Source organism: Cynocephalus volans, chromosome 3, assembly GCF_027409185.1.
Source record: "Cynocephalus volans isolate mCynVol1 chromosome 3, mCynVol1.pri, whole genome shotgun sequence".
NCBI classification, from domain to species: domain Eukaryota; kingdom Metazoa; phylum Chordata; class Mammalia; order Dermoptera; family Cynocephalidae; genus Cynocephalus; species Cynocephalus volans.
The window spans coordinates 1928740-1953076 of NC_084462.1; the positions used below are offsets into that span (position 1 = coordinate 1928740).

General features: G+C 47.1%; 2 protein-coding genes, 1 long non-coding RNA gene and 4 other non-coding genes across 10 annotated transcripts; 6 read left to right on the forward strand and 1 right to left on the reverse strand.

Annotated features, from left to right (window-relative positions):
* The first annotated feature begins 315 nt into the window (after nt 1-315).
* Nucleotides 316-12961, forward strand: FLT3LG (fms related receptor tyrosine kinase 3 ligand). 4 transcript variants are annotated; one of them, XM_063088411.1, is made up of 9 exons: nt 316-395; nt 716-782; nt 2217-2336; nt 2501-2554; nt 2727-2870; nt 3370-3508; nt 9282-9460; nt 9557-9625; nt 12879-12961. In XM_063088411.1, exons 2-8 carry the CDS (start codon nt 750-752, stop codon nt 9578-9580), a joined length of 693 nt encoding a protein of 230 aa, XP_062944481.1. In that variant the 5' UTR covers nt 316-395; nt 716-749; the 3' UTR covers nt 9581-9625; nt 12879-12961. The 4 variants fall into 4 exon arrangements, with proteins under 4 accessions (XP_062944481.1, XP_062944479.1, XP_062944480.1 ...); XM_063088409.1 differs by lacking the exon at nt 12879-12961 and adding an exon at nt 11809-11893; XM_063088410.1 differs by lacking the exon at nt 12879-12961 and adding an exon at nt 11771-11853.
* A 65-nt stretch (nt 12962-13026) lies between these two features.
* RPL13A (ribosomal protein L13a) lies at nt 13027-16624 on the forward strand. The gene is made up of 8 exons (XM_063088399.1): nt 13027-13111; nt 14453-14525; nt 14938-15003; nt 15224-15325; nt 15529-15614; nt 15805-15864; nt 16207-16329; nt 16512-16624. Exons 1-8 carry the CDS (start codon nt 13097-13099, stop codon nt 16596-16598), a joined length of 612 nt encoding a protein of 203 aa, XP_062944469.1. The 5' UTR covers nt 13027-13096; the 3' UTR covers nt 16599-16624.
* On the forward strand, nt 14570-14652 carry LOC134374349 (small nucleolar RNA Z195/SNORD33/SNORD32 family). Its single transcript, XR_010023207.1, has one exon. It is a non-coding gene; the product is annotated as a small nucleolar RNA Z195/SNORD33/SNORD32 family (small nucleolar RNA).
* LOC134374348 (small nucleolar RNA Z195/SNORD33/SNORD32 family) lies at nt 15364-15448 on the forward strand. Its single transcript, XR_010023206.1, has one exon. It is a non-coding gene; the product is annotated as a small nucleolar RNA Z195/SNORD33/SNORD32 family (small nucleolar RNA).
* On the forward strand, nt 15661-15730 carry LOC134374353 (small nucleolar RNA SNORD34). The gene has a single exon (XR_010023211.1). It is a non-coding gene; the product is annotated as a small nucleolar RNA SNORD34 (small nucleolar RNA).
* LOC134374397 (small nucleolar RNA SNORD35) lies at nt 15935-16021 on the forward strand. Its single transcript, XR_010023246.1, has one exon. It is a non-coding gene; the product is annotated as a small nucleolar RNA SNORD35 (small nucleolar RNA).
* Nucleotides 16625-18811: 2187 nt separating the features above from the next.
* LOC134373169 (uncharacterized) lies at nt 18812-24323 on the reverse strand. The gene is made up of 2 exons (XR_010022948.1): nt 23931-24323; nt 18812-19273 (listed from the first exon to the last, which is right to left on the reverse strand). It is a non-coding gene; the product is annotated as an uncharacterized LOC134373169 (long non-coding RNA).
* Nucleotides 24324-24337: the final 14 nt, after the last annotated feature.

The following is a 24337-nucleotide window of genomic DNA, read 5'->3' on the forward strand; positions in this document are numbered from 1 at the left end:
AGTGGACTCCAAGGCTTTGGCCTGGGCACCTGGGGAGATGGTGTGAACGCTTACCTTGATGTGGAAGGGGGTGGCTTCGGAGCAAAGCTTGAAGGCTCAGGGTGACCTGCTGCTTGTCCTGCGTGCTTTGGTTCTACCCGCGGACGGATCCCGTATTGAGCTTTGGCTCACCATGCAGGATATATGCCGGGAGTCAACCCAGCCTCATCCCTCCTAGGCGCAGAGTCCCGCGAAGGCGCCATCTGCGGCATGAGCCTGTCACCGCCAGGGGGCGCGCTGCGCCGCGGCCCAGATTCCACCCCCGCTCACTGTCTCCCCTCCCAAATTTCCTTTCACTTTCGATCTCTGGCTGTCACCCGGCTTGGCCTCTTCCACACCCAGCTGGGGCAAGCCTGGTGCGTGAGGAGAGTTGAACTCCAGGTCCCCGAGGGGCGGGACCGGGGTCCCCACTTGTGTGGCTGAGAGAACAGGGGGTGGGGGTCGGGTTCCCGGGTCCCCGACTTGGGGAGGGTTCTGGGGACCGGACGTCGGGGTTCTTGGAAGGGGAGATGAGGAGTTTTCGCTGTAACTGGGGCTCACGCAGGAAGCCTGGGGGAGTAGGAGGCGGAAACTTAACCACATCAAGGGAACGAGGGAGGGGAGCGGAGGTGAAGGGGCGGGCGAGGAAGGGGCTGCGGTGTGGGGGTCCGAGGCTTGCTTTTCTGTCCCTCCCAAGACCCAGCCGCAGGCATGAGGGGCCCCCGGCCGAGATGATAGTGCTGGCGCCAGCCTGGAGCCCGACTGTGCGTATACCTGGGGGACAAGGTGGGGAGAAGGAGGAGCACAATGTCAAGATGGGGCAGAGCTGAGAAGAGAGATGGACAGAGGTGGAGGGACATGGGCAGAGGTGGAGGGACATAGACAGAGGTGGAGGGACATAGACAGAGGTGGAAGGACATAGAGGTGGAGGGACATAGACAGAGGTGGAGGGACATAGACAGAAGTGGAGGGACATGGGCAGAGGTGGAGGGACATAGACAGAGGTGGAGGGACAGACAAAGGTGGAGGGACATGGGCAGAAGTTGGGGAGGTGGACAGGTGTGGGAGGGAAAGGACAGAGGTGGGGGAGATGGACAGAGGTGGGGAGATGGACAGAGGTGGTGGAGATGGACAGGTGGGGGGAGATGGACAGGTGGGGGGATGGACAGAGGTGGGGGATGGACAGAGGTGGGGGATGGACAGGTGGGGGGATGGACAGGTGGGGGATGGACAGGTGGGGGGATGGACAGGTGGGGGATGGACAGAGGTGGGGGATGGACAGGTGGGGAGGTGGACAGAGGTGGGGGATGGACAGAGGCGGGGGATGGACAGAGGTGGGGGATGGACAGAGGCGGGGGATGGACAGGTGGGGAGGTGGACAGAGGTGGGGGATGGACAGAGGCGGGGGATGGACAGGTGGGGAGGTGGACAGAGGCGGGGGATGGACAGGTGGGGAGGTGGACAGAGGCGGGGGATGGACAGGTGGGGAGGTGGACAGAGGCAGGGGATGGACAAGTGGGGAGGTGGACAGAGGCGGGGGATGGACAGGTGGGGAGGTGGACAGAGGTGGGGGATGGACAGGCGGGGGATGGACAGGTGGGGAGGTGGACAGAGGCGGGGGATGGACAGAGGCGGGGGATGGACAGGTGGGGAGGTGGACAGAGGCGGGGGATGGACAGGTGGGGAGGTGGACAGAGGTGGTGGATGGACAGAGGTGGAAGTGGACAGAGGTGGGGAGGTGGACAGTGGAGGGGGCAGGTAGGCAGAGGTGGGGACGATGGGCATAGCTGGGCACAAATGAAGAGGACAGCACAAAGATCTAGGGAGAAACAGGAGACATGAGCATAGAAGGGCAGGGGAGGGACAGAGCTGAGAAGAACCTGGGCAGAGGTGAGCAGAAATGAGGGAGTGTTGAAGTGGTTCGAGAGAGACTGGCCAAGGACAAAGAGATGTGGCAGAGGAGGATGGAAAATGGACAGTGCTGGACAAGAGGCAGAGAGAATAGGGAAAGAGGGGCAGCGATGGGGACGCAGGAACCAGAATGGACGAGGGGCAAAGAACTGAAAGAGATGGAATGATGCCTGGAAAAGGATGAGGAGGGAAGATAGGTGGAGGTGGAGGTGGGAAGCCCAGAGGAGGGGGCTGCTCATGAAGCTGGCAGAGGGCTGTCCCAGAGACCCATTCACCCACCCCCACAGACCTCCTTGCTGTTGCTGCTGCTGCTGCTGCTTCTGAGCCCCGGCCTTCGAGGGACCCAGAACTGCAACTTTGAGCACAGCCCCATCACCTCCAACTTTGCTGTCACCATACGCAAGCTGGTGAGTGTCCCTGCCTCGGACCTCTCCTGCAGTTCCTTTTTGAGGACAAAGTTCTGTGGCTGGGTCTGAGTTTCCCTTCTCTGGGTCTCTCCCTCCATCTCTGAGTCTCCATAGTTCTGTTTCCCCCCATTTCTAGCCAGACCTGACCCTGTTTTCTCCCACAGTCTGACTACCTGCTTCAAGATTACCCTGTCACCGTGGCCTCCAATCTGCAGGAGGTGAGTCACAGAAAGGAGGGGCCTGGGATGGAGGTAGGAACCACAGACTCAAGATGCACCACCCTTCGGGGACCAGTCTAGTTGGCCAACCGGGTCCCTCCTCCCTAGACCCAGCAGTCCAGGCCCCCAGCCCCTGCTCCCTCAGGCCCAGAGGTGGGATGTCTCTCCCCAGGAGGAGCTCTGCGGGGCCCTCTGGCGGCTGGTCCTGGCCCAGCGCTGGATGGAACAGCTCAAGTCTGTGGCTGGGTCCCAGATGCAAGTCCTGCTGGAGGCTGTCAACACTGAGATACACTTTGTCACCACATGTGCCTTTCAGGTCAGCTTTGAACTTGGGGGACAAGTGAGGGGAGTGAGATGTCTTCCTTGGGATTGGAAGTAAAGCTCTGCTAAGCCCTACTGGACATTTCTTCTGATCATAGCAACCCAGGTAGAGCTAGAACCCCAATCCCCCAGGGGCTCTGTTGCTGAGGAATAACACATCTCTAGGCACTGGAGGATGGTAAAGAGTCTGAACCCAGTTCTGGGGCCCAGATTTCTTAGGGTCTATTGCTGGGCATTGCTAAGGACGCTTCCCCCTAGCAACCATGGGCATTAAGGGTCTAAACTCTCTCTGAGACCCAAGCTCACCAGGTCCTGTCCCTGGACGTTGCTAAGGACGCTTCCCCCTAGCAATCAGAGGCAGTGGGGTCTAAACTATCTCTGAGACCCAGGCTTCACTAGGCCCTCCAGCTGGGCGTTGGCAGCAGGGAAGGGTCTTGGCCTGAGGATATGCTGGAGGGTAATGTGGTGGTGACATCTCCCTCCCCTGCCCCCAGCCCCTCCCCAGCTGTCTTCGCTTCGTCCAGACCAACATCTCCCACCTCCTGCAGGACACCTCCAAGCAGCTGATGACTCTGAAGCCCTGGATCACCCACCGAAATTTCTCTCGGTGCCTGGAGCTGCAGTGTCAGCCCGGTAAAGTCTCCTAGTCCCTCAGCACACCACCCTGCCTGGTCCTCTGCCATCATCACAGTCCCTCACCTCTCTTCTCAGTGTGTTTCAGAGCCCACCCTGCTCCCATTGGCTGTGGGGGCTAGCCAGTTAGCTCACGCGGTTAGAGTGAAGACTTATAACCCCACGATCACAGGTTCAGATTCCCATTCTGGCCAGACACAAAAAAAGAAAAAAAATTTTTTTCTCCCAGGAATTTTAATGTTTGTTATTTTTTAGCAAGTTAATGGTTGTTTTCTTTTTTAAACTTTTTTCTTTGGGAATAATGATAGATTCATAGGAAAGTGCAAAGAAATGAACAGGGAAGTCCCTTGTACCCTTCACCCAGTCTCCCCAATGTTACATTTTGCTTGTTAATAACTATGGTACAAAATCAAAACCAGGAAATTGACATTGGTCTAACCCTTAGAACTTACTTAGATTTTACCAATTATGATGCACATGTGTGTGTGCATATTAGTTTGCTAGGACTCCTGGGACAAAGTACCACAAACTGTGTGACTTAAACAACAGAAATTGATTGTCTCACAGTTCTGGAGGCCAGAAGTCCAAGATCAAGATATGGGCAGGGTTGGTTCCTTCTGAGGGCTGTGAGGGAAGGATCTGTTCCATCTTCATGTTCATATGATGTTCTCCCTTTGTGCATATGTCTGTATCCAAATTGCCCCTTTTTATAAGGACACCAGTCATATTGGACCCAGGCCCTCCCTCATGATCTCATTTTAAAGGCCCTATCTCTAAATCAGGTCACATTCTGAGGTTCTAGGGGTTAGGACCTCAATATATAATTTTTTTTCTTTCCTACATTTATTTTCTATTCTTTATTTTTTATTGTTGTTTTTAATATAACTTCTTTAATTGCAAGTTTATATAATTTAATATTTTTGGCCACAAAATAAGTCGGTGCATTTTAAAAGACTAAGATCATAGAAAATTTGTCCTCTGACCACAATAACATAAGGAAATTTAGAATATTCACAAATGTGTGGAAATTAAACAACTCTCCTAAACAATGAGTAAAAAGAAAAAGCACAGGGAAATTAGAGAGAACTTTGAGATAAAAATCAAAGCACAACATATCAAAACTTATAGGATGCAGGGTTCATACAATGCTTAGAGGAAAATTTATACTTGTAAAACCTATATTAAAAAATAAGAAAAATCTCAACTCAATAATGTAAACTTCCTCCTTAAAGAAATAGAAAAAGAATAACAAACTAAGCCAAAAGTAAATATAAGTAGAAATAACAAAAATTACAACAGAAATATATGAATAGGGAATAAAAAAAAACAATAAACTCAACATAACCAAAAGTTGATTCTTTAAAAAGATCAACAAAATTTGCAAACGTTTATCTAGACTGACCAAGAAAAAAAGAGAGAAGACCAAAATCACTAAAATCAGAAATAAAACAGGGGCGTTATTTCATTGTCATTATGTTTTTTTGTGGTGTAAGATTAGGTTTCTTTCTCTTTCTCGTTTACATTTTTGTTCTACCAGTGGGTTTTGTTCTTTCTTGTGTATTCATGGTAGTGGTTATTGTTTTTTGGATTCCAGATGCAGGACTTCTAGGATTTCTTGCAGGGCTGGTTATGTGTTGGCGAACTTCTGCAGTTTTTGTTTTTCTGGAAAATGCATTACTTTTCCCTCATTTCTGGAGGCTAGCCTTGCTGGGTTTAGTATTTTTGGCTGGCAGTTCTTTTCTTTTAGTATTTTTAATACATTATCCCATTTTCTCCTAGCCTGTAGAGTTTCTGTTGAGAAGTCTGCTGTTAGTCTGATACACGCTCCCTTACAGGCGACTTGACACTTTTCTTTTGCTTCTTTCAAGATTCTTTCTTTGTCTTTGAGCTTTGCCAGTTTGACTATAATGTGTTTTGGAAAGGATCTTTTTGGGTTGAATCTGGGAATCTTTGAGCCTCCTGGATCTGAAAGTTCGTGTTTCTCCCTATACCTGAGAAGTTTTCTGTTATTATTTTGTTGAATAGGTTTTCCATGCCTTTTCCTTTCTCCTCCCCTGCTGAAACCCCCATGATTCAAACGTTTGTGGGCTTAAGGTTGTCTGCCAGCTCTCTTAGATTTTCTTCATTTTTTAAACTCTTTTTTGCTTTTTTTTTTTTTTTTTTTTTGTCTTCCTGGGTTATTTTGAAAACATTGTCTTCAAGATCAGAAATTCTCTCTTCTGCTTGTTCTAGCCTGCTGCTTAAACTATCCGTTGTGTTTTTTATTTCCTTGAGTGAATCAGTTTCATGAGTTCTGCTACATTTTTTTTAAGGTATTAATCTCTTTCTAAATTTCCTCCTTCATATCCTGGATTATTTTTCTCATTTCGTTATGTTGTCTAACTGAGTCTTCTCATATCTCAGTAAGTATTCTTAAGATTGTTGCTTATAATTCCTTTTCTTTTTTTTTTTTTTCTTAAAAGATGACTGGAAAGGGGATCTTCACCCTTGACTTGGTGTTGTCAGCACCACGCTCAGCCAGTGAGCGAACCGGCCATCCCTATATGGGATCCGAACCTGCGGCCCTGGTGTTATCAGCACTGCACTCTCCCGAGTGAGCCACGGGCTGGCCCTAGCTCATAATTCCTTTTCAATCATTTCCAGGATTTCCTGTTCTGTAGGGTCTGATATTTGAAAATGACTGTGTTGTTTTGGTGGTATCATTTTCATATTTCTAGTATGTCTGTGTTGACATCCGGTCATCTGTTACGTAGTTTCTTCTATTGCTCTAGAGTGGGCTTTGAGGACAGAGACATCCTCTCCTTTCTCCGTTCTCTGCTGAGTCTCCTTGTTTCAATGCAGTCAAGTGTCTGGTGGGCAGCCTGCATGGTGGCTGTGGCTACTGCTGTGGCATCGAGCTGCATTTGCAGCAGCCATGGCTGAGGTGGTAGCTATGGTGGGCCACCCGTATGGAAGTGGTGTTTTCAGTGTGCCCTCTTGCCTGCTTCCGCGTGGTGGGTGCTGCCCTCGGCTCCTCAACATATAAATTTTGAGGGGGCACATTCAACCCATAACAGTGTGTGCATGTAGCTCTATGCAATTTCATCACATGCAACTTCCTGTAGCCATCATCACCACCAAGATACTTAACTACCTGTGCCACAAGACCCTCTTCCTAACAACCTCTATCCCTAACCCCTGGCAACCACTAATCTGTTCTCTATATTAGTGAATTTAATTTTAGTTATTTTATTATTTTTTTAATAATTAATAATGTAAATAATATATTTTAGTTAACCTAGAATCTCTAAAATAGAGCCATTTCAACACATAATTAATATTTAATTTTTTTTTTTTCTTTTTTTGGCTGCTGGCCGGTAGGGGGATCCAAACCCTTGACCTTGGTGTTATCAGCACCATGCTCTAACCATGAGCTAACTAGCTAGTCCTAAAACATTGTTTAGTGAGATATTTCACATCCTTTTATTTCCTCATAAGTCTTTAAGAATCTGGTATGTATTTTACACTGTGGCACATCTTAATCCAAACTCACCGCAGCTCACTTGCTCAGTAACCACACGGGCAAGTGGTTACTGTTTTGTACAGCCTAGCACTGAAGTATCAAAATGAAATGATTTTATTGGAATATTATAAGAAAGGATGTCCTGTAAGAGCTTGACTTTTTCAGTTTATTAAAGTTTTCTTTGGGGCCAAGTATGTAATCAGTTTTGTAACTAACATAGTCTTAGGAAAAGAATGGATTTGTTTTAGATAGGACCAGAGCTGTATATGAGTATGTGTATATATACACATGTATGTATAGAAAATGTGTATATTCTACATAGATAGAATATTCTAAATAGAATATGTATATATTATATCAACCTTGCCATGATATTAAGAGTCTTTATGTTGTTATATTTGTCCATCAGATCTACCAAGTTCTGAGAGGGATGTTAAAAAAACTCCCATTATAATTATATTTTTCTCAGGGCCGGCCCATGGCTCACTTGGGAGAGCGTGGTGCTGATAACACCAAGTCAAGGGTTAAGATCCCCTTACCGGTCATCTTTTTTTTTTTTTAATAAAGATGACCGGTAAGGGGATCTTAGCATTTGGCTTGGTGTTGGCAGCACCACGCTCAACCAGTGAGCGAACCGGCCATCCCTATAATAGGGATCTGAACTCGTGGCCTTGGTGTTATCAGCACCGCACTCTCCCGAGTGAGCCATGGGCTGGCCCTCCGGTCATCTTTTAAAAAAAAGGGGGGGGCAACCCGTGGCTCACTTGGGAGAGCATGGTGCTGACAACACACCACGTCAAGGGTTAAGATCCCCTTGCCGGTCAACTTTTTTTTTTTTTTTTTTTTTTCCGTGACCGGCGCTCAGCCAGGGAGTGCACCGGTCATTCTTATATAGGATCCGAACCCGCGGCGGCGGGAGCGTCGCCGCGCTGCTACCGCAGCACGCTACCAAGTGCACCACGGGCTCAGCCCTGCCGGTCAACTTTTAAAAATAATAATAATTATTATTGTTATATTTTTCTCAGTATCTCCCTGCATTTCCAAGAGTTTTTGAAATTTACATTTAGCTCCATTTGTGATTTGTATTTAGGTTTATGACCATTCATTCAACCAAGTTTTTAACCATCTCCTATGTGCCTGGCACTGGAGACACAGCAGGGAACAAGACCAAGATCCTTGTCCCCAGGGGCTGACCTGCTAATCAGGAAGATAGAGGATAAACATGTAAACACATAAATAAACAGGAAAGTATCTGAATATAATGAGGCCTGTGCACTTGAATTAAAACAGGGTGATGGAATTGTGATCTGAGGTGGTTGGCAGGAAAGTCACTGAAAGTTGGGAACAAGGGAATAGCTAGTGCAAAGGCCCTGAGGCAGAAACCTGCCTACATGTTTCAGACAAGGAGGAGGCCCCTGTGGCTGGAACCAAATGAGTAAGTGAGCCAGAGAAGGAGGGATTTGAGGGCACAGAAGAAACAAAGGGGGCCAGATTGTGTGGAACCTTGTGGGCCATTATAGCTTTACACATTGTATCTTTTACTGTTTTATTACCTATCCATTTGTTCATTCAAATATTTAATGAAGGGCCAGCCCGTGGCTCACTTGGGAGAGTGTGGTGCTGATAACACCAAGGCCACGGGTTCAGATCCCATATAGGGATGGCCAGTTAGCTCACTGGCTGAGCATGGTGCTGACAACACCAAGTTAAGGGGTAAGATCCCCTTACCAGTCATCTTTTTAAAAATATATAAATATTTAATGAACACTAAGTACAGTACTATAGTATGTTCTTGCAATAAATAAGACAGTTAAGAGGCTGGCCAGTTAGGTCAGTTGGTTAGAGCGTGGTCTTTTAACACCAGGATCAAGGCTTCGGATCCCCATACCAGCCAGCCGCCAAATAAAAATTTTTTAAAAAGACAAATAAGGTACCTGCTGCCTACATGGAGCTCACAGACTGTTGGGGGAAGAAGACAAATAAACAGATACATAAGCACCAGAAACGTATTTGTTCAATTACAAAATAAAATACAACCTCTCTGTTTGCCAGGCACTGTTCTAAGCACTTTCTGTATATTCACACATTTAATTTTTGTGACAACCTTATGAAGTAGGTATAATGATTATCCCCATTTTACAAATGAGGAAACTGAGGCACGGAGAAGCCAGGAGCCCGCCCTAGGTCACACAGTTAGTGCCAACAGGCCTTTCTTTCCTTCTCTGACCCAGCCCTTCTCCTAAGTCACCTAAGCCTCTTTTCTCTCCCCAGACACCTCCACCCTGCTTCCCCCAAGGAGTCCTGGGGCCCTGGGAGTGACAGCCCTTCCGGCCCCTCAGTCCCCTCTGTTGCTCCTCTTGCTGCTGCCCGTGGCCCTCCTGCTGCTGGCCGCTGCCTGGTGCCTGCACTGGCGAAGGACGAGGTGGAGGACGCCCTGCCCTGGGGAGCGGGTGAGCCAGCAGAGTGGGCAGAGAGGGTAGGGAGGGACAGGGGGGTGGCTAGAGGCCCTGCCCACCCACCTGTGGATGACTCTGTGGGGGCCACAGGTGCCCCCTACCTCCAGTCCCTAGGACATGCTGCTTGCAGAGTGCTGACCTGGCCGGGGCCTCGTCTTGGTGAGTCCTTCACATGCTGTAGGGCCTGGAATGCCAGGCTGAGGACACTGGACTATGACGGTGGGGGGGCAGGTACTAGGAAGTCATGGGAGGGCTGTGAGCAATGGAGAAGCAGGGCATTTGCAGATGCAGAAAGATCCCTCTGGGGCCATGAGGACCAACTGTAAGAGAGACTGGAGGCCAAGGATGGGGCTGGATAAGGGTCCAGGGAGAGAGGATGAGGCCTGAGCCAGGGCTGGGCCCATGGGGATGGAGCAGAGGGACAGTTGAGGGGCCAGGGATCAGAAGGGACAAGGCTGGGAGTTGACAGGCTTGGTGAGGGAATTTGCTCAGATAATCTGGGTCTGGCCCAGTGACAGGGTGGACAAGTGGGGAGTGCAGGGGATGAGCAAGATTAGGGAAAGACACTGAGCTCAATGGGAACCTGAAGGAGCGAGGGATCCTGGGAAGATATTTGGATACAGACGTCTGCAAGCCAGGACAGAGTGGCCTCCTGGTCAGGAGTGGTATAGCATTCCAGGAGGTGGGAACTGCCTTTGCTAAGCATTCCAGGTGAGAGAAAGCTCAGACTGTTCTAGTAACTTTGGCCAGTGCAAAGCAGCAGGGAGTCATGGGAGGTATGAGGGAGGAAAGAATCTGGGAATAGGTGTGGGGACAGGAAGCAGGTGGGCTGGGAGGGAGGAGGGGAGGCCCCCTGGGTCTCTGACAGGCTCACAGGGATCTAACAAGAAACATTTCTTAGTAATCACTCACACATATAGTGCTTTAGTGATGCAGGCCTTGTGCTGGTGCTTTCCAGTTGAGAAGTTGGCACCCATTTCACAGCGGCCAAAACAAAGGCACAGAGAGGTAAATAATTTGCCAAAAATCACACAGCTCATGAGAGACAACCGACATTGCCTCTAGTCTTCTTGTTCCAGCATTTGTGCCCTTCGCTATTTTGCCTCAGTTTCCTTATCTGTACAAAAGGCTCTAATAATAGTCCTTCCACCATACAGTTGTCATGCAATTAAGTGAAGTGACACACACAAAGCCCTTAGAGCAACACTGCCCAACAGAAATAGAATGCAAACCACACATGTAATTTTAAATTTCCTAGTAGCCACATTAAAAAAAAAAAGGAAAAAGAAGCAGGTAACTTTAAACAATATATTTTATTTCACACAATATATGCAAAATGTCATTTCAACATGTAATCAATACTTTTTAAAGGATCAATGAGATATTTTACATTATTTTTTTCATACTAAGTCTTCAGAATCCAGTGTGTATTTTACACTCACAGCACATCTCAATTCAGATGGAAAATTTGTATCAGAAACACTTGATTTGTACTTGAATTACATGAAATGTACAGTTCAAATACTCAAGTTGTTTGAAACATACATAAGTTTTCCACTAACTGGATGGAGGACCATCCAGTTAGAGGAATTTCTAAATTTTATGATTTTTCATTTCAGGACTTGTTTCTGAACAGTAATTTCTATTATAATTTTTTTTGGAAAAGGTAATACATTGAGATGCTTTCCTCCCTCCTTTGTCCCTGTCCCACCTGTTTTCCCACTCTCTCAATCACCACATTTTAGTTTCTATTTTTTTTTTTTTTTTTTAAAGATGAGCGGTAAGAGGATCTTAACCCTTGACTTGGTGTTGTCAGCACCATGATCTCCCAAGTGAGCTAACCGGCCATCCCTACATAAGGATCCAAACCCATGGCCTTGGTGTTACCAGCACCACACTCTCCCAAGTGAGCCACGGGCCGGCCCACATTTTAGTTTCTTAAATTCAAATTAGTTAAAATTAGGTAAAATTAAAAATTGAGGGGCTGGCCAGTTAGCTCAGTTGGTTACGAGCACAGCCCTATAACACTAAGGGTACAGGTTCGGATCCCCATACAGGCCAGCAACCAAAAAAAAAAACATTCAGCTCCTCAGTTGTACTGGCCACATTTGAACTTGTGGCTGGTGCTTCCCATATTGGAGATCAAAGATAGAGAACATTTCCATCATTGCAGAGGTCTCTTAGACAGCGATGCTCTAGCACACAGTGTGTGCTTACTGTGAGTGGGGTTGTTTTGGACATAAGTCTGTGCCCAGCCCTGGGCTGAGTACTTTTCCTCTCTTCCATTCACTGATCCTCAAACAGCCCAGTGAGTCAAATGCATCTATCATCCCATTTTACAGAGGAGGACACTGAGGCCCAGAGAGGGGAGTCACCTGCCAGAGGACACACAGCTGGGACACGGAGGAAGTGGGCTAGAGGCTGGGCCCTTCCTTGGCTCCACTGCCTCTCTTGCACTCTCCCCAGGATGAAGGCAACACCAGAATACAGCATGGGCGCCACTTACCCTCCTCTGTACAAAGCCCTTGTCTCCATGAAATTGTATATAAATCATCCTTTTCTACCAGCTCTGGCCAGGCCTGTCTGTGGATGGGACAGGATGTGGATGGTGCAGTTTTGGTTTCAGACCCTTGGTTTTTCCGTTAATGCAATGTTTCATTCAATATGTGTTTTCTGAGGCCTTCTGGGGCCCAGGGCCAGTGCTCGGCAATGCCAGGACTAAGATGTGGGCCAGAACTAGCCCAGTCCTCCCAGGGGTCTCCTGGTCTATGGAGAAGACACCTGGCCCAAAGAGCCTCAGTACAGGATGACACTCAGTTTAATGGAGGTAGTACAGGCAACGTGGAAGCCCCACGGGGTCATCTGACTCAGGCTAGGATATCAGGGAGGCTCTCTGGAGGAAAGGACTCTTGAGCCAAAGGACACCGGGATTGTGACAAGCCAGATTTTGGAGTAGGATGGGGTGGACGGGCTGGAAAGAGCATCCCAGGCGGTAAGTTTCTTCGGGGAACAATCATTAGGTTGGTGCAGCCCAAGCATCTGGAAGGCATTCCTTCGTCCACTCTTAGATCTCACAAGGAAAACTACCTCCACCTGTTTTACAAATGGGGCCACTAAGGCCTAGATAAAGCCAGGGGTTTGTCCCGGTCACAACGAGGCCGACGAGATAAAGGATTCCAGATCTCTAAGCCCAGACCGAACTGAAGGGAGGGCCGGGCGGGCGTGGCCTCCCCCTGCGCGCCACCACGTGACCTGCAGCCTTCAGTCACTTAAATATATAATGGCGCTTCTCCTCACAAACATGGCGGACAGATCAAGTAAAACAGTCATTCAAACCTATGGCCGCGAAGCTGGACAGCCCCGCCCCAGCAGAGCCGCTTCCATACCCGACGGAATCTCTCGCCCCTCACAGCCCCTGCCGCCGAGGTCCAATTGGAACGATACCCGGATTGGACAATTAGAAGAAGACCCGCCTTCCAATGGGCCATCTCTGGGCACGCGCAAACACTTTGGCCAATGAAAAGTGGCAAGGTGCCTTCGCAGCCCTGTTGCGTCACTTCCTCCACCCCTCTTTCAAGGAATAAGAAACCCTGTGCCTACCCTTCCTTCTTTCCCAGACGGCTGCCGAAGATGGCGGAGGGGCAGGTGCGGGCTCCGCGCGGGCCGGGGCAGCGCGTGGCCGGGTGGGATCCAGGCTAAAATGGGGTTGACCCCTCTATCCTGCCCTACGTCTGTTGTGAAACTTAAGATTGATAGTTGAGCAAAATGGAAATCTCCTGGGGTAAGGGGAATCTAACGTGGGCGTAGGAGAAATGGGGGCTGACTTTAGGCCTAGGGAAGGCTAAAATGCGGCACGTATTCCTTCTCGGGGCTAGAGGTGATGGCGGGAGCTTCCAGCACAGGAAGAGGCATTTTACAAGACCCCGCTTACCTTGATTTCGGGTGGTGGATGAGGGCTCTGGGGTCAGGTCTTGGCCAAATTGGACTCTTGTGTGTCCGCCGCGATGGGGGACACGCGGGATTCGGGCTGGACGGCTTTGGGGCAGTGAGAAACTGAGGATTGGGCAAAATGGAAGTTATTTTCATTTTGCCTAAGGCGCGGCTCCTTCAGTTTCACGTGGGAGTGCTAGTTCCCTACAGCTCCGGGCATTTTAATACGAAATCCCTTTCTGCAGTGGGCTGAGAGTGTTTGCTTACGGGGCATTCAAGAGTAAATTGCTCTTTTTCCCTTGCTTTTGGGGTTGGTGGATGCCTTGAAAGCGTGTCTCTGCTAGAAGCATAAGGCTGTGGAAAATTGTTCCACAGGTATAGGATATCCTTTGCCCTTGTAAACACCTGGAGGCCTTCGGGGAACACAGCAGAAACTTAGCTCCAGTTCCCTAGTTCGTAGTGTACCTTTCCTTATATAGAGGATTGGATGCCTCTGGAAAGGGTTTCCTTGTTCAAGTCTGCTAGGTCTGTGATTGAGGGGAGAAAAACCAAGTTCGGAGCCAGACAGACCTAGGCAAGTATTAGAGTTCACCATTATACAATTCATTACATTATAATAATGAGGACTTAACACTTGTGATGAGGCAGCTGAGGATCAGCGCTTGAGCAGTTTACTTAGGGATGCGTGGTGCTGACAACACCAAGTCAAGGGTTAAGATCCGCTTACCGGTCATCTTTCAAAAAAGAAAAAAGTTTTCTTTCTCTGAGAGTTGTCAGCACCAGACTCTCTCAAGTGAGCTAACCAGCCATCCCTATTTAGGGATCCAAACCGTGGCCTTGGTGTTATCAGCACCACACTCTCCCAAGTGAGCCACGGGCTGGCCCTGGCATTAAGTTTTCTCATCTGTACAGTGGGCTTTGGGGGCATAGTTCACAGGTCTGATAGCTGGAGGCAACTCTGGAAGTAAGGTGGAACAGAAGAAGTAATGGTTGCTTGTGGGGAGAGTCACAGAAAGGCAGGCAGTGCCTCTGAATATCTCCCCTTGTCTTGCACAGGTCCTGGTACTCGATGGCCGAGGCCATCTCCTTGGCCGCCTGGCCGCCATTGTGGCCAAGCAGGTACTGCTGGGTAAGTCTTCCTGCCCAAGGTTCCCCTGTCGTTAGCTGCAGCTGGAGGTCAGTGATGAGCAACAATCACCATCTTTCGTTTGAGTTTCTTGACCATGAGATCAACCCATGCACCGCTCTGAGACCTACTAGCCACCCCCTCACCCAGGCTTGGAGGCTCCTGGTTGAGAATTGACTTTCTGTCAGCCTAGCTGTTAATTTAAGCATGAATCCAGCTTTGTCAATTACTGCTTTGACTTGGAGTAAGTGGCTCTTGTGCACTGTGGTCAGTTGCACGCGGGGGGAGGGGAGGGGCCCTTTCCTCTGTTCAGTGACTGGACAGGTGGATTGTGTCAGAGAGAGGTAGACCCTCAAGTGGCACTGCCTGCCCTTCCTAACCCTTTCCCTCTTCTAATGCCTTGCTTTCCCTGCAGGCCGGAAGGTGGTGGTTGTGCGCTGTGAGGGCATCAACATTTCGGGCAATTTCTACAGAAACAAGTGTAAGTTGGGGCCTGGGAGGAGGGCTGGAGAGAGTCTTCCTGTGAGGTGCTGAGGCTTGTGGGTTCTGAAAGCAGTTCCAGCATTGGTAGGAGGTACTAGGTTGAGCTCCTGAACAGGTTCTTGGAAGCTTGGGTTTTTGTGCGGAAGGTGTTTAGGGTTAGGCTGGAGACTGGTAGGTCTGACAGACCAAGCAGGCCTCACATGCTGTCCCCTCTCCAGTAAAGTACCTGGCCTTTCTCCGCAAGCGGATGAACACCAACCCATCCCGTGGCCCCTACCACTTCCGGGCCCCCAGCCGCATCTTTTGGCGGACCGTGCGAGGTGAGCTGGCCCTGAGGGCTGAAAGAGGTGCTGGGTGGGCGGCCAGTGATGAGGATTTCTCCCACTAGTGTTCGAGTTTCCCTACAATGAGATGACTCTACATGCACTACCATCTGAGGCCACCCATCTGCCTGCTCGATGAGGGGAGAGGATGGGCATCCTCATGAGCCCCACTGAGCAGGCCTGGCTCCCTCTGCCCACAGGCATGCTGCCCCACAAGACAAAGCGAGGCCAGGCTGCCTTGGACCGCCTCAAGGTGTTTGATGGGATCCCACCACCCTATGACAAGGTGAGCTGCAGTACCAAGCGCCCCCCATTGCAGCATCCATGTGCTCAGCGTCCGTGATGTTCAGCAATTACCTACATTGTTTGATCTTCATGAAAAAAACACTGGCTGAGACGCCTACCCCAGCCAGCCTCCTTCCCTGTCCTGTGTATCCTTCACTCCAGGTCTCTAAGCCCCTCTCCTTCTCTAACAGAAAAAGCGAATGGTGGTTCCTGCTGCCCTCAAGGTTGTGCGGCTGAAGCCTACGAGAAAGGTAAGTTCCAACTAAGTGGTCCAATTTGGGGTTTTCAGACCTATTGGGTGAACCTGAGGTCCCCAGAAATGGCAGATGATGTCTTTTTCTCACGATGGTCTGCGGATGCCACTGTGGGCAGTGCCGATAATGCCAATGGCTCAGCTGATGCCAGGAGGAGGAGGGGAAAACCTCCACATGGGATGGGTGTGTCCTTTTCTAACTTGGGCTTGAGAGAAAGTTCCCAGGATCCTCTGGGACAGCTGTCAACCACTCCTCACTCTCCCTGTGGCCACCCTGGCCCTGGTCCAGACTTCTGGCGGTAGGGGGCTTACGTATCCCTATAACCTCATTCCCTCCCAGTTTGCCTACCTGGGACGCCTGGCTCATGAGGTTGGCTGGAAGTACCAAGCAGTGACAGCTACCCTGGAGGAGAAGAGGAAAGAAAAGGCCAAGATCCATTACCGAAAAAAAAAACAGCTCATGGTGAGGGCAGGGGCTGGCACTGAGTGGGTACTATCCTCCTGGGTGGGCCTGGTAGGTGATGTCTTGCCCCGAGAAGGCTCTGACAAGTCTGCCTAAGACCCAGCCTAGGGTGGGGTGGGGTCCATGGCATGAGGGCGGTTCCAGGCAGCAGCCACTAGCCACCATCTGTCCTGTCCCCACAGAGGCTACGGAAACAGGCCGAAAAGAACGTGGAGAAGAAAATTGACAAATACACAGAGGTCCTCAAGACCCACGGACTCCTCGTGTGAGCCCAATAAAGACTGTTTATTCCTCATACTTGGCCTGGCCTACCCTTCCTCCATCGCCTCCCTGGGATGTGGGGGACCCAGGGGCAGCTGTCCAGGTGCCACAGGCAGCATGGGACTTAGGGAGCTAGGGACAAAGAACGGGCTTTAGGCACTGCTCCTGTTTAAGAAGTCCTTTGCGTAAGTTCAGTTTCAGTATTTACAGAAGTGAGCTGGAACACTTAATTGGAGAAGAGCTCTACGTGGTAGATGAGACATTTGTTTAAACTTCCACATGGTTAAATACTATACTCTGCAGCTGTTAGAATGCGAGAAAAGCCTTGTGGGGATGGTGTGAACCTGGTGTTGTACAAAGGGTATTTATTTATACTTGCACAGACTGGGAAGATGTGCAGCCAAGGGGTTACAGGCATTGCACTTTCTCCTTCCCTGTATTTTGTGATCAAAATAAATTATTTTTAAAGAAATCTGGCGTCTTTGCAGTATGTGTCTGCTGTGGAGGCAGGCCCAGGGAAGATAGGTCCTTGGCAAAAGGGGCTTGAAGAGGCATAAAACTGGCTGTGCTTAAAGTCTCAAACAAATAAATGTTATAATCTGCTCTTTATGGAAGAATTAACCTTTATAGAGGTCATTTACTTACCAGAGATGTTCCTATGTAATTTCTTTTTCTTAAAAAGTAGTTGTAGCCTGCAGTACCTTGTGGTTGGTTCCGTTACAAAGCTGTCTCATTCTAATTCAGCTGCAAAGTATGGAATTGCCACAAGTTTTTAGCCAATCCCCCACTGCCTCACATCTTGGCCATTCCAGTCCAGGGAGTCTGCTTTGTGTAAAGAAACTTGACTAGATATTTTGCAAGTGGTAATCAGGCACTAGAGTAGTAAGGGGGATGCTAAAGATATGCCTTATTTATAGACTAAAATAATAAATTAGATCTCCCAGTGTGTATCCTTGAAAGGGAGTAAATGAGAATTGAGTGGTTATCAATCTCTTCACAGGCAGGGGTCAGAGCCTGCCTGGGTGGGCCCTGTCCCCATTTACCGTGAGGTTTATGGGGGTCGGCCATGTGATAGGTGTCAGACCTAGTACTCATGCCCAGAAAAGTCCTTGATACCTTCATAGTGCTTCAGTTTTCCCTGAGAATCACTCAACTAATGGGTGGTACCCCTTCTGGAGCCATGAGGGTAGCTGCCTCCAGAAATGACCAAAAACTTAGAGCATTAAAACTTTCCACTTAAAAAGATACCATTAACGAAAAGACAAGCCACTGGGAGAAGATATTTACAGGTCATATCTCTTTTTTGAAGGACTTGCTTCCTGGTACAAAGAACTCTTACTAACAAGAAGACAACCCGAGTAAAAATTGACTGAATATTTCACCACAGAATATGTACGAATGGCCAATAGGCACGTGAAGAGACTCACCATTGTTAGAGAATGCAAATGCAGTCTCCGGGTGTCCCCAAACTGTTCCCTAGGACAAACATGGGGAATTGGAACTGCTGGGCCAAGGGCAGGAACGTTTTCAAAGTTCCAGTTCCAGCTTACCCAACTGCCCACACCAAAAGTGCCTGGTTAGTTCCCTCCGACAGCACGTAGGTGTGTCTTTCCCACCTCAGCTCCACCCCAAGGGCTGCAGTGACCTTGGAGATCATGCTCATGGGAAAGGCACAAAAGAGGGTCTTGTTTTCGGTGCTCACTGAGGAGGGTGAGCTTCTCTTTGGATCTATTAGCTACTGCATTTTTGTCCTGATGTGCTGCTAAATATGCCTCTGAAATTTGGCAGAGGAAGGAAAATATTCCCTCAGGTGGTAATAGCTATTACAAGTTTGCTGAAGTTTATTATTGGACACAAAGCTTTTCACACTACAGGTCAAAAACAGCAATGTAGTGGGTTGTAACTAGCATTAAAATAAATGAAACAATAGAAATAAAAAAAAAATCAGTGTGCTGCAGCAAGGAAAGAGTTAAAAGCAAGCCAGAGAAAGGCAGAGATAGAAAAAAAAGAGAAAGAGGTGTTCAGTCACAGGTAGAATGTATTTTTCTGACTGTTGTGAAAAACATTAAAAAGCTACAGACAAACATCTACTCCACTGGAGTGAAGCAATATATATATATATATATATATATTTTTTTTTTTTTTTTTTTTTTTTTTTTGGTAAAGCAGTATTTCTTTGCTTTTCCCTTATCATCAAAATCAGACAAACTGCCCTGAGCAATTTGCAAAATATTGAGCTTTTTTTTATTAAAAAAAAAAAAATATATAGTTGGAGCATTATGCTCACTTGGCAGAGCATGGTACTGGTAACACCAAGGTCAAGGGTTGGACCCCTGAACCGGCCAGCCACAAAAAAAATTGAGCATTTTAAAAACCAGAGAGCCACAGAGGAAATCCTACCGCCTGGCCAGGCCAATAACCTGGGCAGTGTCATGCATTTCCTTCCAGGCTTTTTTCTGAGTAATTTTTGTGCATGGTTTAGCACACATTATAGATAGAACTGTGGGTCTTGTTTTTCTTGTTGCTTTTATTCAGTTAAATCTTTCCCAAGTTCATTAACAAACTCCAGAAGTTGGTTTTTCCTTCAAATAATAAATTATAAAGCTTCTGCAGGGTCACTGAAGGGAAGACGTTCGAAGTTTCTGAAGCCCTTCCTTGTCCCTTAACGTTACTCCTAGGGGGACTGAAAGAAACAACTGCAATTAAAATAAATCACTCAAAAGTCACAAAGCTAATAAGCGTAAAAGCAATTTAAATCATTAAACTTTCAAATGATTTTTCTGTTAAGTTTGTAGCATTTACATTTCTGAAGCTATTAAAAGAACACTAAGACTTGACACCCCTCCACACACAATTTTCTCTATTATAGCACGGTCCAATAGAACTTTCTGTGTTGATAAAAATATTCTAATATTTCCCCACTGTCTGATACACAAGCCACTAGCCACATGTGGCTAATGAGCACTTGAAATATGAATAGAGTGACTGAGCAACTGAATTTTAAATGTAATTTAACTTAAATAACTACATGGAACTAATGGCTATGTTATAAGAAAAAGCAGTCTATAATACCTAAAAAGCAATAGTCCACAATTATATAATAAGCTTTTTAAAAAAAGCTTTATTTCTTTTGGTAGGGCGATTCAAACCCTTGACCTTGGTATTACAACACCACACTCGAACAAACAATGCAAACTGGCCCCATTTTTTACAAATTTTAACATTTACTTGTACATCTTTGTGGTGTACAGTGCATCATTTCAATACATGCATTCAGATCCCCATACCGCTCAACTGCCCCCCCAGAAACCCTATAACAGCAGTTGCTTCTGATAATGAAACTGGGAGTCTGAGGAAGAAAAGTAGAACAGAAATTCTTTCCTTCCCCATTTACTTTCTTTACCCTTTGAATTTTGTACCATGTTTATGAAATATCCACTCAGAAATAATTACAGGTTTTATTTTGTTTTATTTTTCTCCTGGTGGATGGCCAGTATGGGGATCTGAAACCTTGACCTTGGTGTTATAACATCATGCTCTCACTAACTGCGCTAACAGGCAGCCCCCTCCAGTTCGGGGGTGGGGGAGGGTGTTTTTTTGCTTTTTTCTTCAATTACAAATTTTAAAATGAAAAAATATGGCTGGCGATCTGCTGGTGATCTTTTCATTTCAGGATCTGTTAACCTACCTCATTTATTAAGCACCTGAGAGTAGTCCAGTATTAAGCTATGCCATGATTTACCCATTTGCCTATAGGTAGACATTTCAGTATTTCTAATTCTTCTCCATTCATTACCAATCAGTTACTCAAGAATGAACTGAGCACCTACTATGTGACAGATCCCAGAAGCCCAGACAAAAATCCCTGACCTCATGGGGTTTACATTCTACTGGGGGAGAGAAATAAATAGTAAACAAGAATGCATGAGCGAAATAAGTCCAGCCTGTTAGAAGGGCTAGGAAGGAAACCTGACACTTGGTGATAGAGGGTCCCCAGTATGGGGGCTCACTGGCTGATTAACTCACTTGGGAGAGCATGCTGCTGATAACACCAAGGTCAAGGGTTCAGATCTCCATACTGGCCAACCAATAAAAACCAAAAAACAAACAAACAAGATGCGGGCTGGGGGAGGTTCCACTGAAGCCAGATCACATTTGAGACCTGAGAAAGCATCGGTTCAAAGCATTCAATGCAGAGAGAACAGTGTGAGTTGAAAGGTCTCAAGGGGGTTAAGAGGAGGGCTAAAGACAGACAAGAGTCCAATCATAGGAAGCTGAGTATTTAACTGTGGTCTGGGCCACCGGAAGTGCTCTGGACTCCCAAGCCAGGGCAGTGGGGGTCGAGGGCCTTAGGCACACAGCCCTGACCTCCACAGCCAGCCCAGCAACCACCACCAAGCTGTTGCCGGAGCCCCCCTGGTCTCCCCTGCCAGAATGAGGGGGGTGCTGCAGGTTTCAACCAAGGCCTTCCTCCTACCCTCTCTCCTCCCCCCTTCCCCTTGCCCCTTCTCCCCCCAAATGCTCTGCAACACCATCTTAGAATGTAAAAATATAATAATACTAATAAATTTTTTAAAAATAATAAATGTGGTATGTCTGGCAATGCCCATATGCTACAGGATAAGTACAGGAGAGTGAGCATTTACAAACTTCGAAAACCACAGGACAAGTTAATACTATGTAAGCTGAATTTAAAAAATAAGAAGCTGGGCCTTGTGATTTTTTACAATTTAATTTTTCTACTAGTTCATTATTACCATATGTTACTAAAATATTGGTCCATGACAAACTGCAAATTTAAAAACCTGATTGATTCTTCACTGCAGACTGAGAAACAACAATGTAGAGGTTTGTAGGAATACAGACTTTATATTCTTTTTTTCCCCTCCCCACTCCCCAACTTTATATTCTAAATGTAATGCTTTAATAAAATCTTTACTAGCCACTAGTCTCAGAAGTAAAAAGACAAACAAAAAAAACTGCTCGTGTTTCTTCTGGTACTTCTATGGTTTTTATCCCTACCACCCACATCCCCCAATTTAAAAAATGCAATTATATATTCTCTACAGAATTTTTTTTTTTTTTTTTTTTTAAAGATGACCGGTAAGGGGATCTCAACCCTTGGCTTGGTGTTGTCAGCACCACGCTCAGCCAGTGAGCAAACCAGCCATCCCTATACAGGATCCGAACCCGTGGCCTTGGTGTTATCAGCACCACACTCTCCCGAGTGAGCCACGGGCCGGCCTATATTCTCTACAGATTTTAATTGCATCTTTTATCATATGTTATTTTTGTTTTTATTTTTTTAAAGATGACCGGTAAGGGGATCTCAATCCTTGACTTGGTGCTGTCAGCACCATGCTCTCCCAAGTGAGCCACAGGCCGGCCCTTTTTTATCATATGTTAAACTCTCAGATAGAGTTGGGTCTATTTTTGGACTTCCTAGGAGGTATATTTAAAATATTTACATTGAATAAAAAATAAAAATAAATATAAATATTTACATTGAAGTTAACTTTTCTTTTTAAAAGAAATTGTTTTTAACACACTCACACAAACACAAAATAATGTAAAAGGATTTATTTTCAAATATCTAATTCACGAGCAGCTTGGACCAGAATAAAATACAAGTTTAAATCTTGTCTATGATGATTATCAACTTAGTGCATCTTTCTGTTTGAATACCTAATTTGGACATACTAATCAAAGCCTAAATTGGAGGTCTATCAGTCCCTGTACCAGCCAGCCACAAAATAAAATTGAAAAGTAATGAATTAATTAATTGGAGGTCTCTGGCAAATGTGAAGACTCAGCTAAATGGCGGGGGGGGGGGCTTTTGGGGCTTTAGTTTTATTTTAGTTTTTAAGTTTGCAACCTGAGTATTTCTGGGCTTCTGACACCTTCCCCACTTGCCCTGGGATTTAGTATTTAGGTGAGAGGAACAGCTTAGGTCTCAAACCCTCCTGAGTTTATTTACTAACTGCCTCTGGCAAACTGTGTGACCTTGGGAGGTAACCCATCCTCTCTGAGCCTCAGCCTCCTCCTCCTTTTCTGTAAAATGGGATAAGAATAGTAACTCCTACCTGGGTTTCTAGAGAGGAGCGACACCTTGTTTACTGACACCAAACAAGGAAACATTCAAATAAATTAGGCCAAGACTTAGCTAAGAGAAGAGGCAGAAGACACCTATATATACTAGGGTCTGGAGTCTGAAATCTTGCAACAAAGTCCAGTGCAATTAGGGGGACTGTCAGTGTTGGCTTGAGACACCAGGTAATTGCCACCGCTACCCGGCATATAGGGCCAGGGTACAGAGTAAGTGCCTATCAATTGTGAGGTGAACATGAGGTTCTTTTTTTGGGGGGGGGCTGGTTGGTATGGGGATCCGAACCCTCGTTATAAGGCCACACTCTAACCAACTGAGCTAACCTGCCAGCCCTGAGGGTTCTTTCTTTTTAGGTAGGTGATTAAGATTGCTGGGAAACAAAAAGACAACAACAACAACGAGGTTGCTAGAACCAGGCCGGTTAACTCAGCTGGTTAGAATGGAGCCTTATAAAACCAAGTTACGGGTTCGGATTCCTGTACCGGCCAGCCGCCACAGGGGAAAAAAAAAAGGGTGCTGGAGCGTGACTGCCCACGTTAAAATCCCACCTCTGTCACTTTCTGCGAAACCTGGAGCAGCTCAGCGGCTCCATCTATAATACGGGAATAACAGAACCATGCTGAGGGTGTTAGCACAATGCTTCACACATGGCAATCACTTCATAAGAGTCTTTTAAGAACTTATAAAATAATAAGTTATCATTCAGTTATAGACATACACAGTTGGGAGCGTGCGGTGCTGATAACACCAAGGCCACGGGTTCGATCCCTATACAGGGATGGCCGGTTCGCTCACTGGCTGAGCGTGGTGCTGGCAACACCAAGTCAAGGGTTAAGATCCCCTTATCGGTCATCTTTAAAAAAAAAAAAAAAAAAAAAAATAGACATGCACAGTTCAAAACAGTAGACATTAGCAACATGTGGCTATTTAAATTTAATAAAAAATTTTTGTTTGCTTTTTGTTTTGGCGGCTGGCCGGTATGGAGATCCGAACCCTTGACCTTGGCGTTAAAACTCCGCGCTCTAACCAAATGAGCAAACCGGCCAGTCCCTAAATCTAATAAAATTAAGTAAAGTTAAAAATTCAGGTCTTCAGTCACAAAAGTCACATTTCAAGTTCCAGTGGCTAACGTTGGCCAGCACAGATATAGAACATTTCCATCATCACGGAAAGTTCTATTACACAGCGCTGTCATAGAAAAACAGCAAAATGGCTTTTTTTTTCACTAAATTACCGTCGCAGGACGAAAAGAGCCATAAGAGGAGAGTAACTTCCATTAGACTTCTGAAAGCTCGTGGAAAGCACCCAACCTTTACAAATATGGCGCCGCCGCTGCAAATGCTCCTAGGACCGTCTGGGACGGCCGCACCACAAAAATATGGCCGCCGCCTCATCCGCTTTGAAGCCGGCACGAACACTTCCACGCGGTCGCAAAACCCACGTGAACCTACGCCCCGCAGAAACATGTCGGCTTCCCCACGAATCTCGCGATAACACAGAAGATATCAAGGCGGGCCCCGCCTTCCCAGCTTGAAAAGGCTCGCCCGGCGTGACGATGACCCTGCGAGACAGTGGCCACCTCCTCCCGCTTCTCAGTCCTTCACCATCATAGTCGCGTAGATGCAGCCTCTGAGTCGCGAG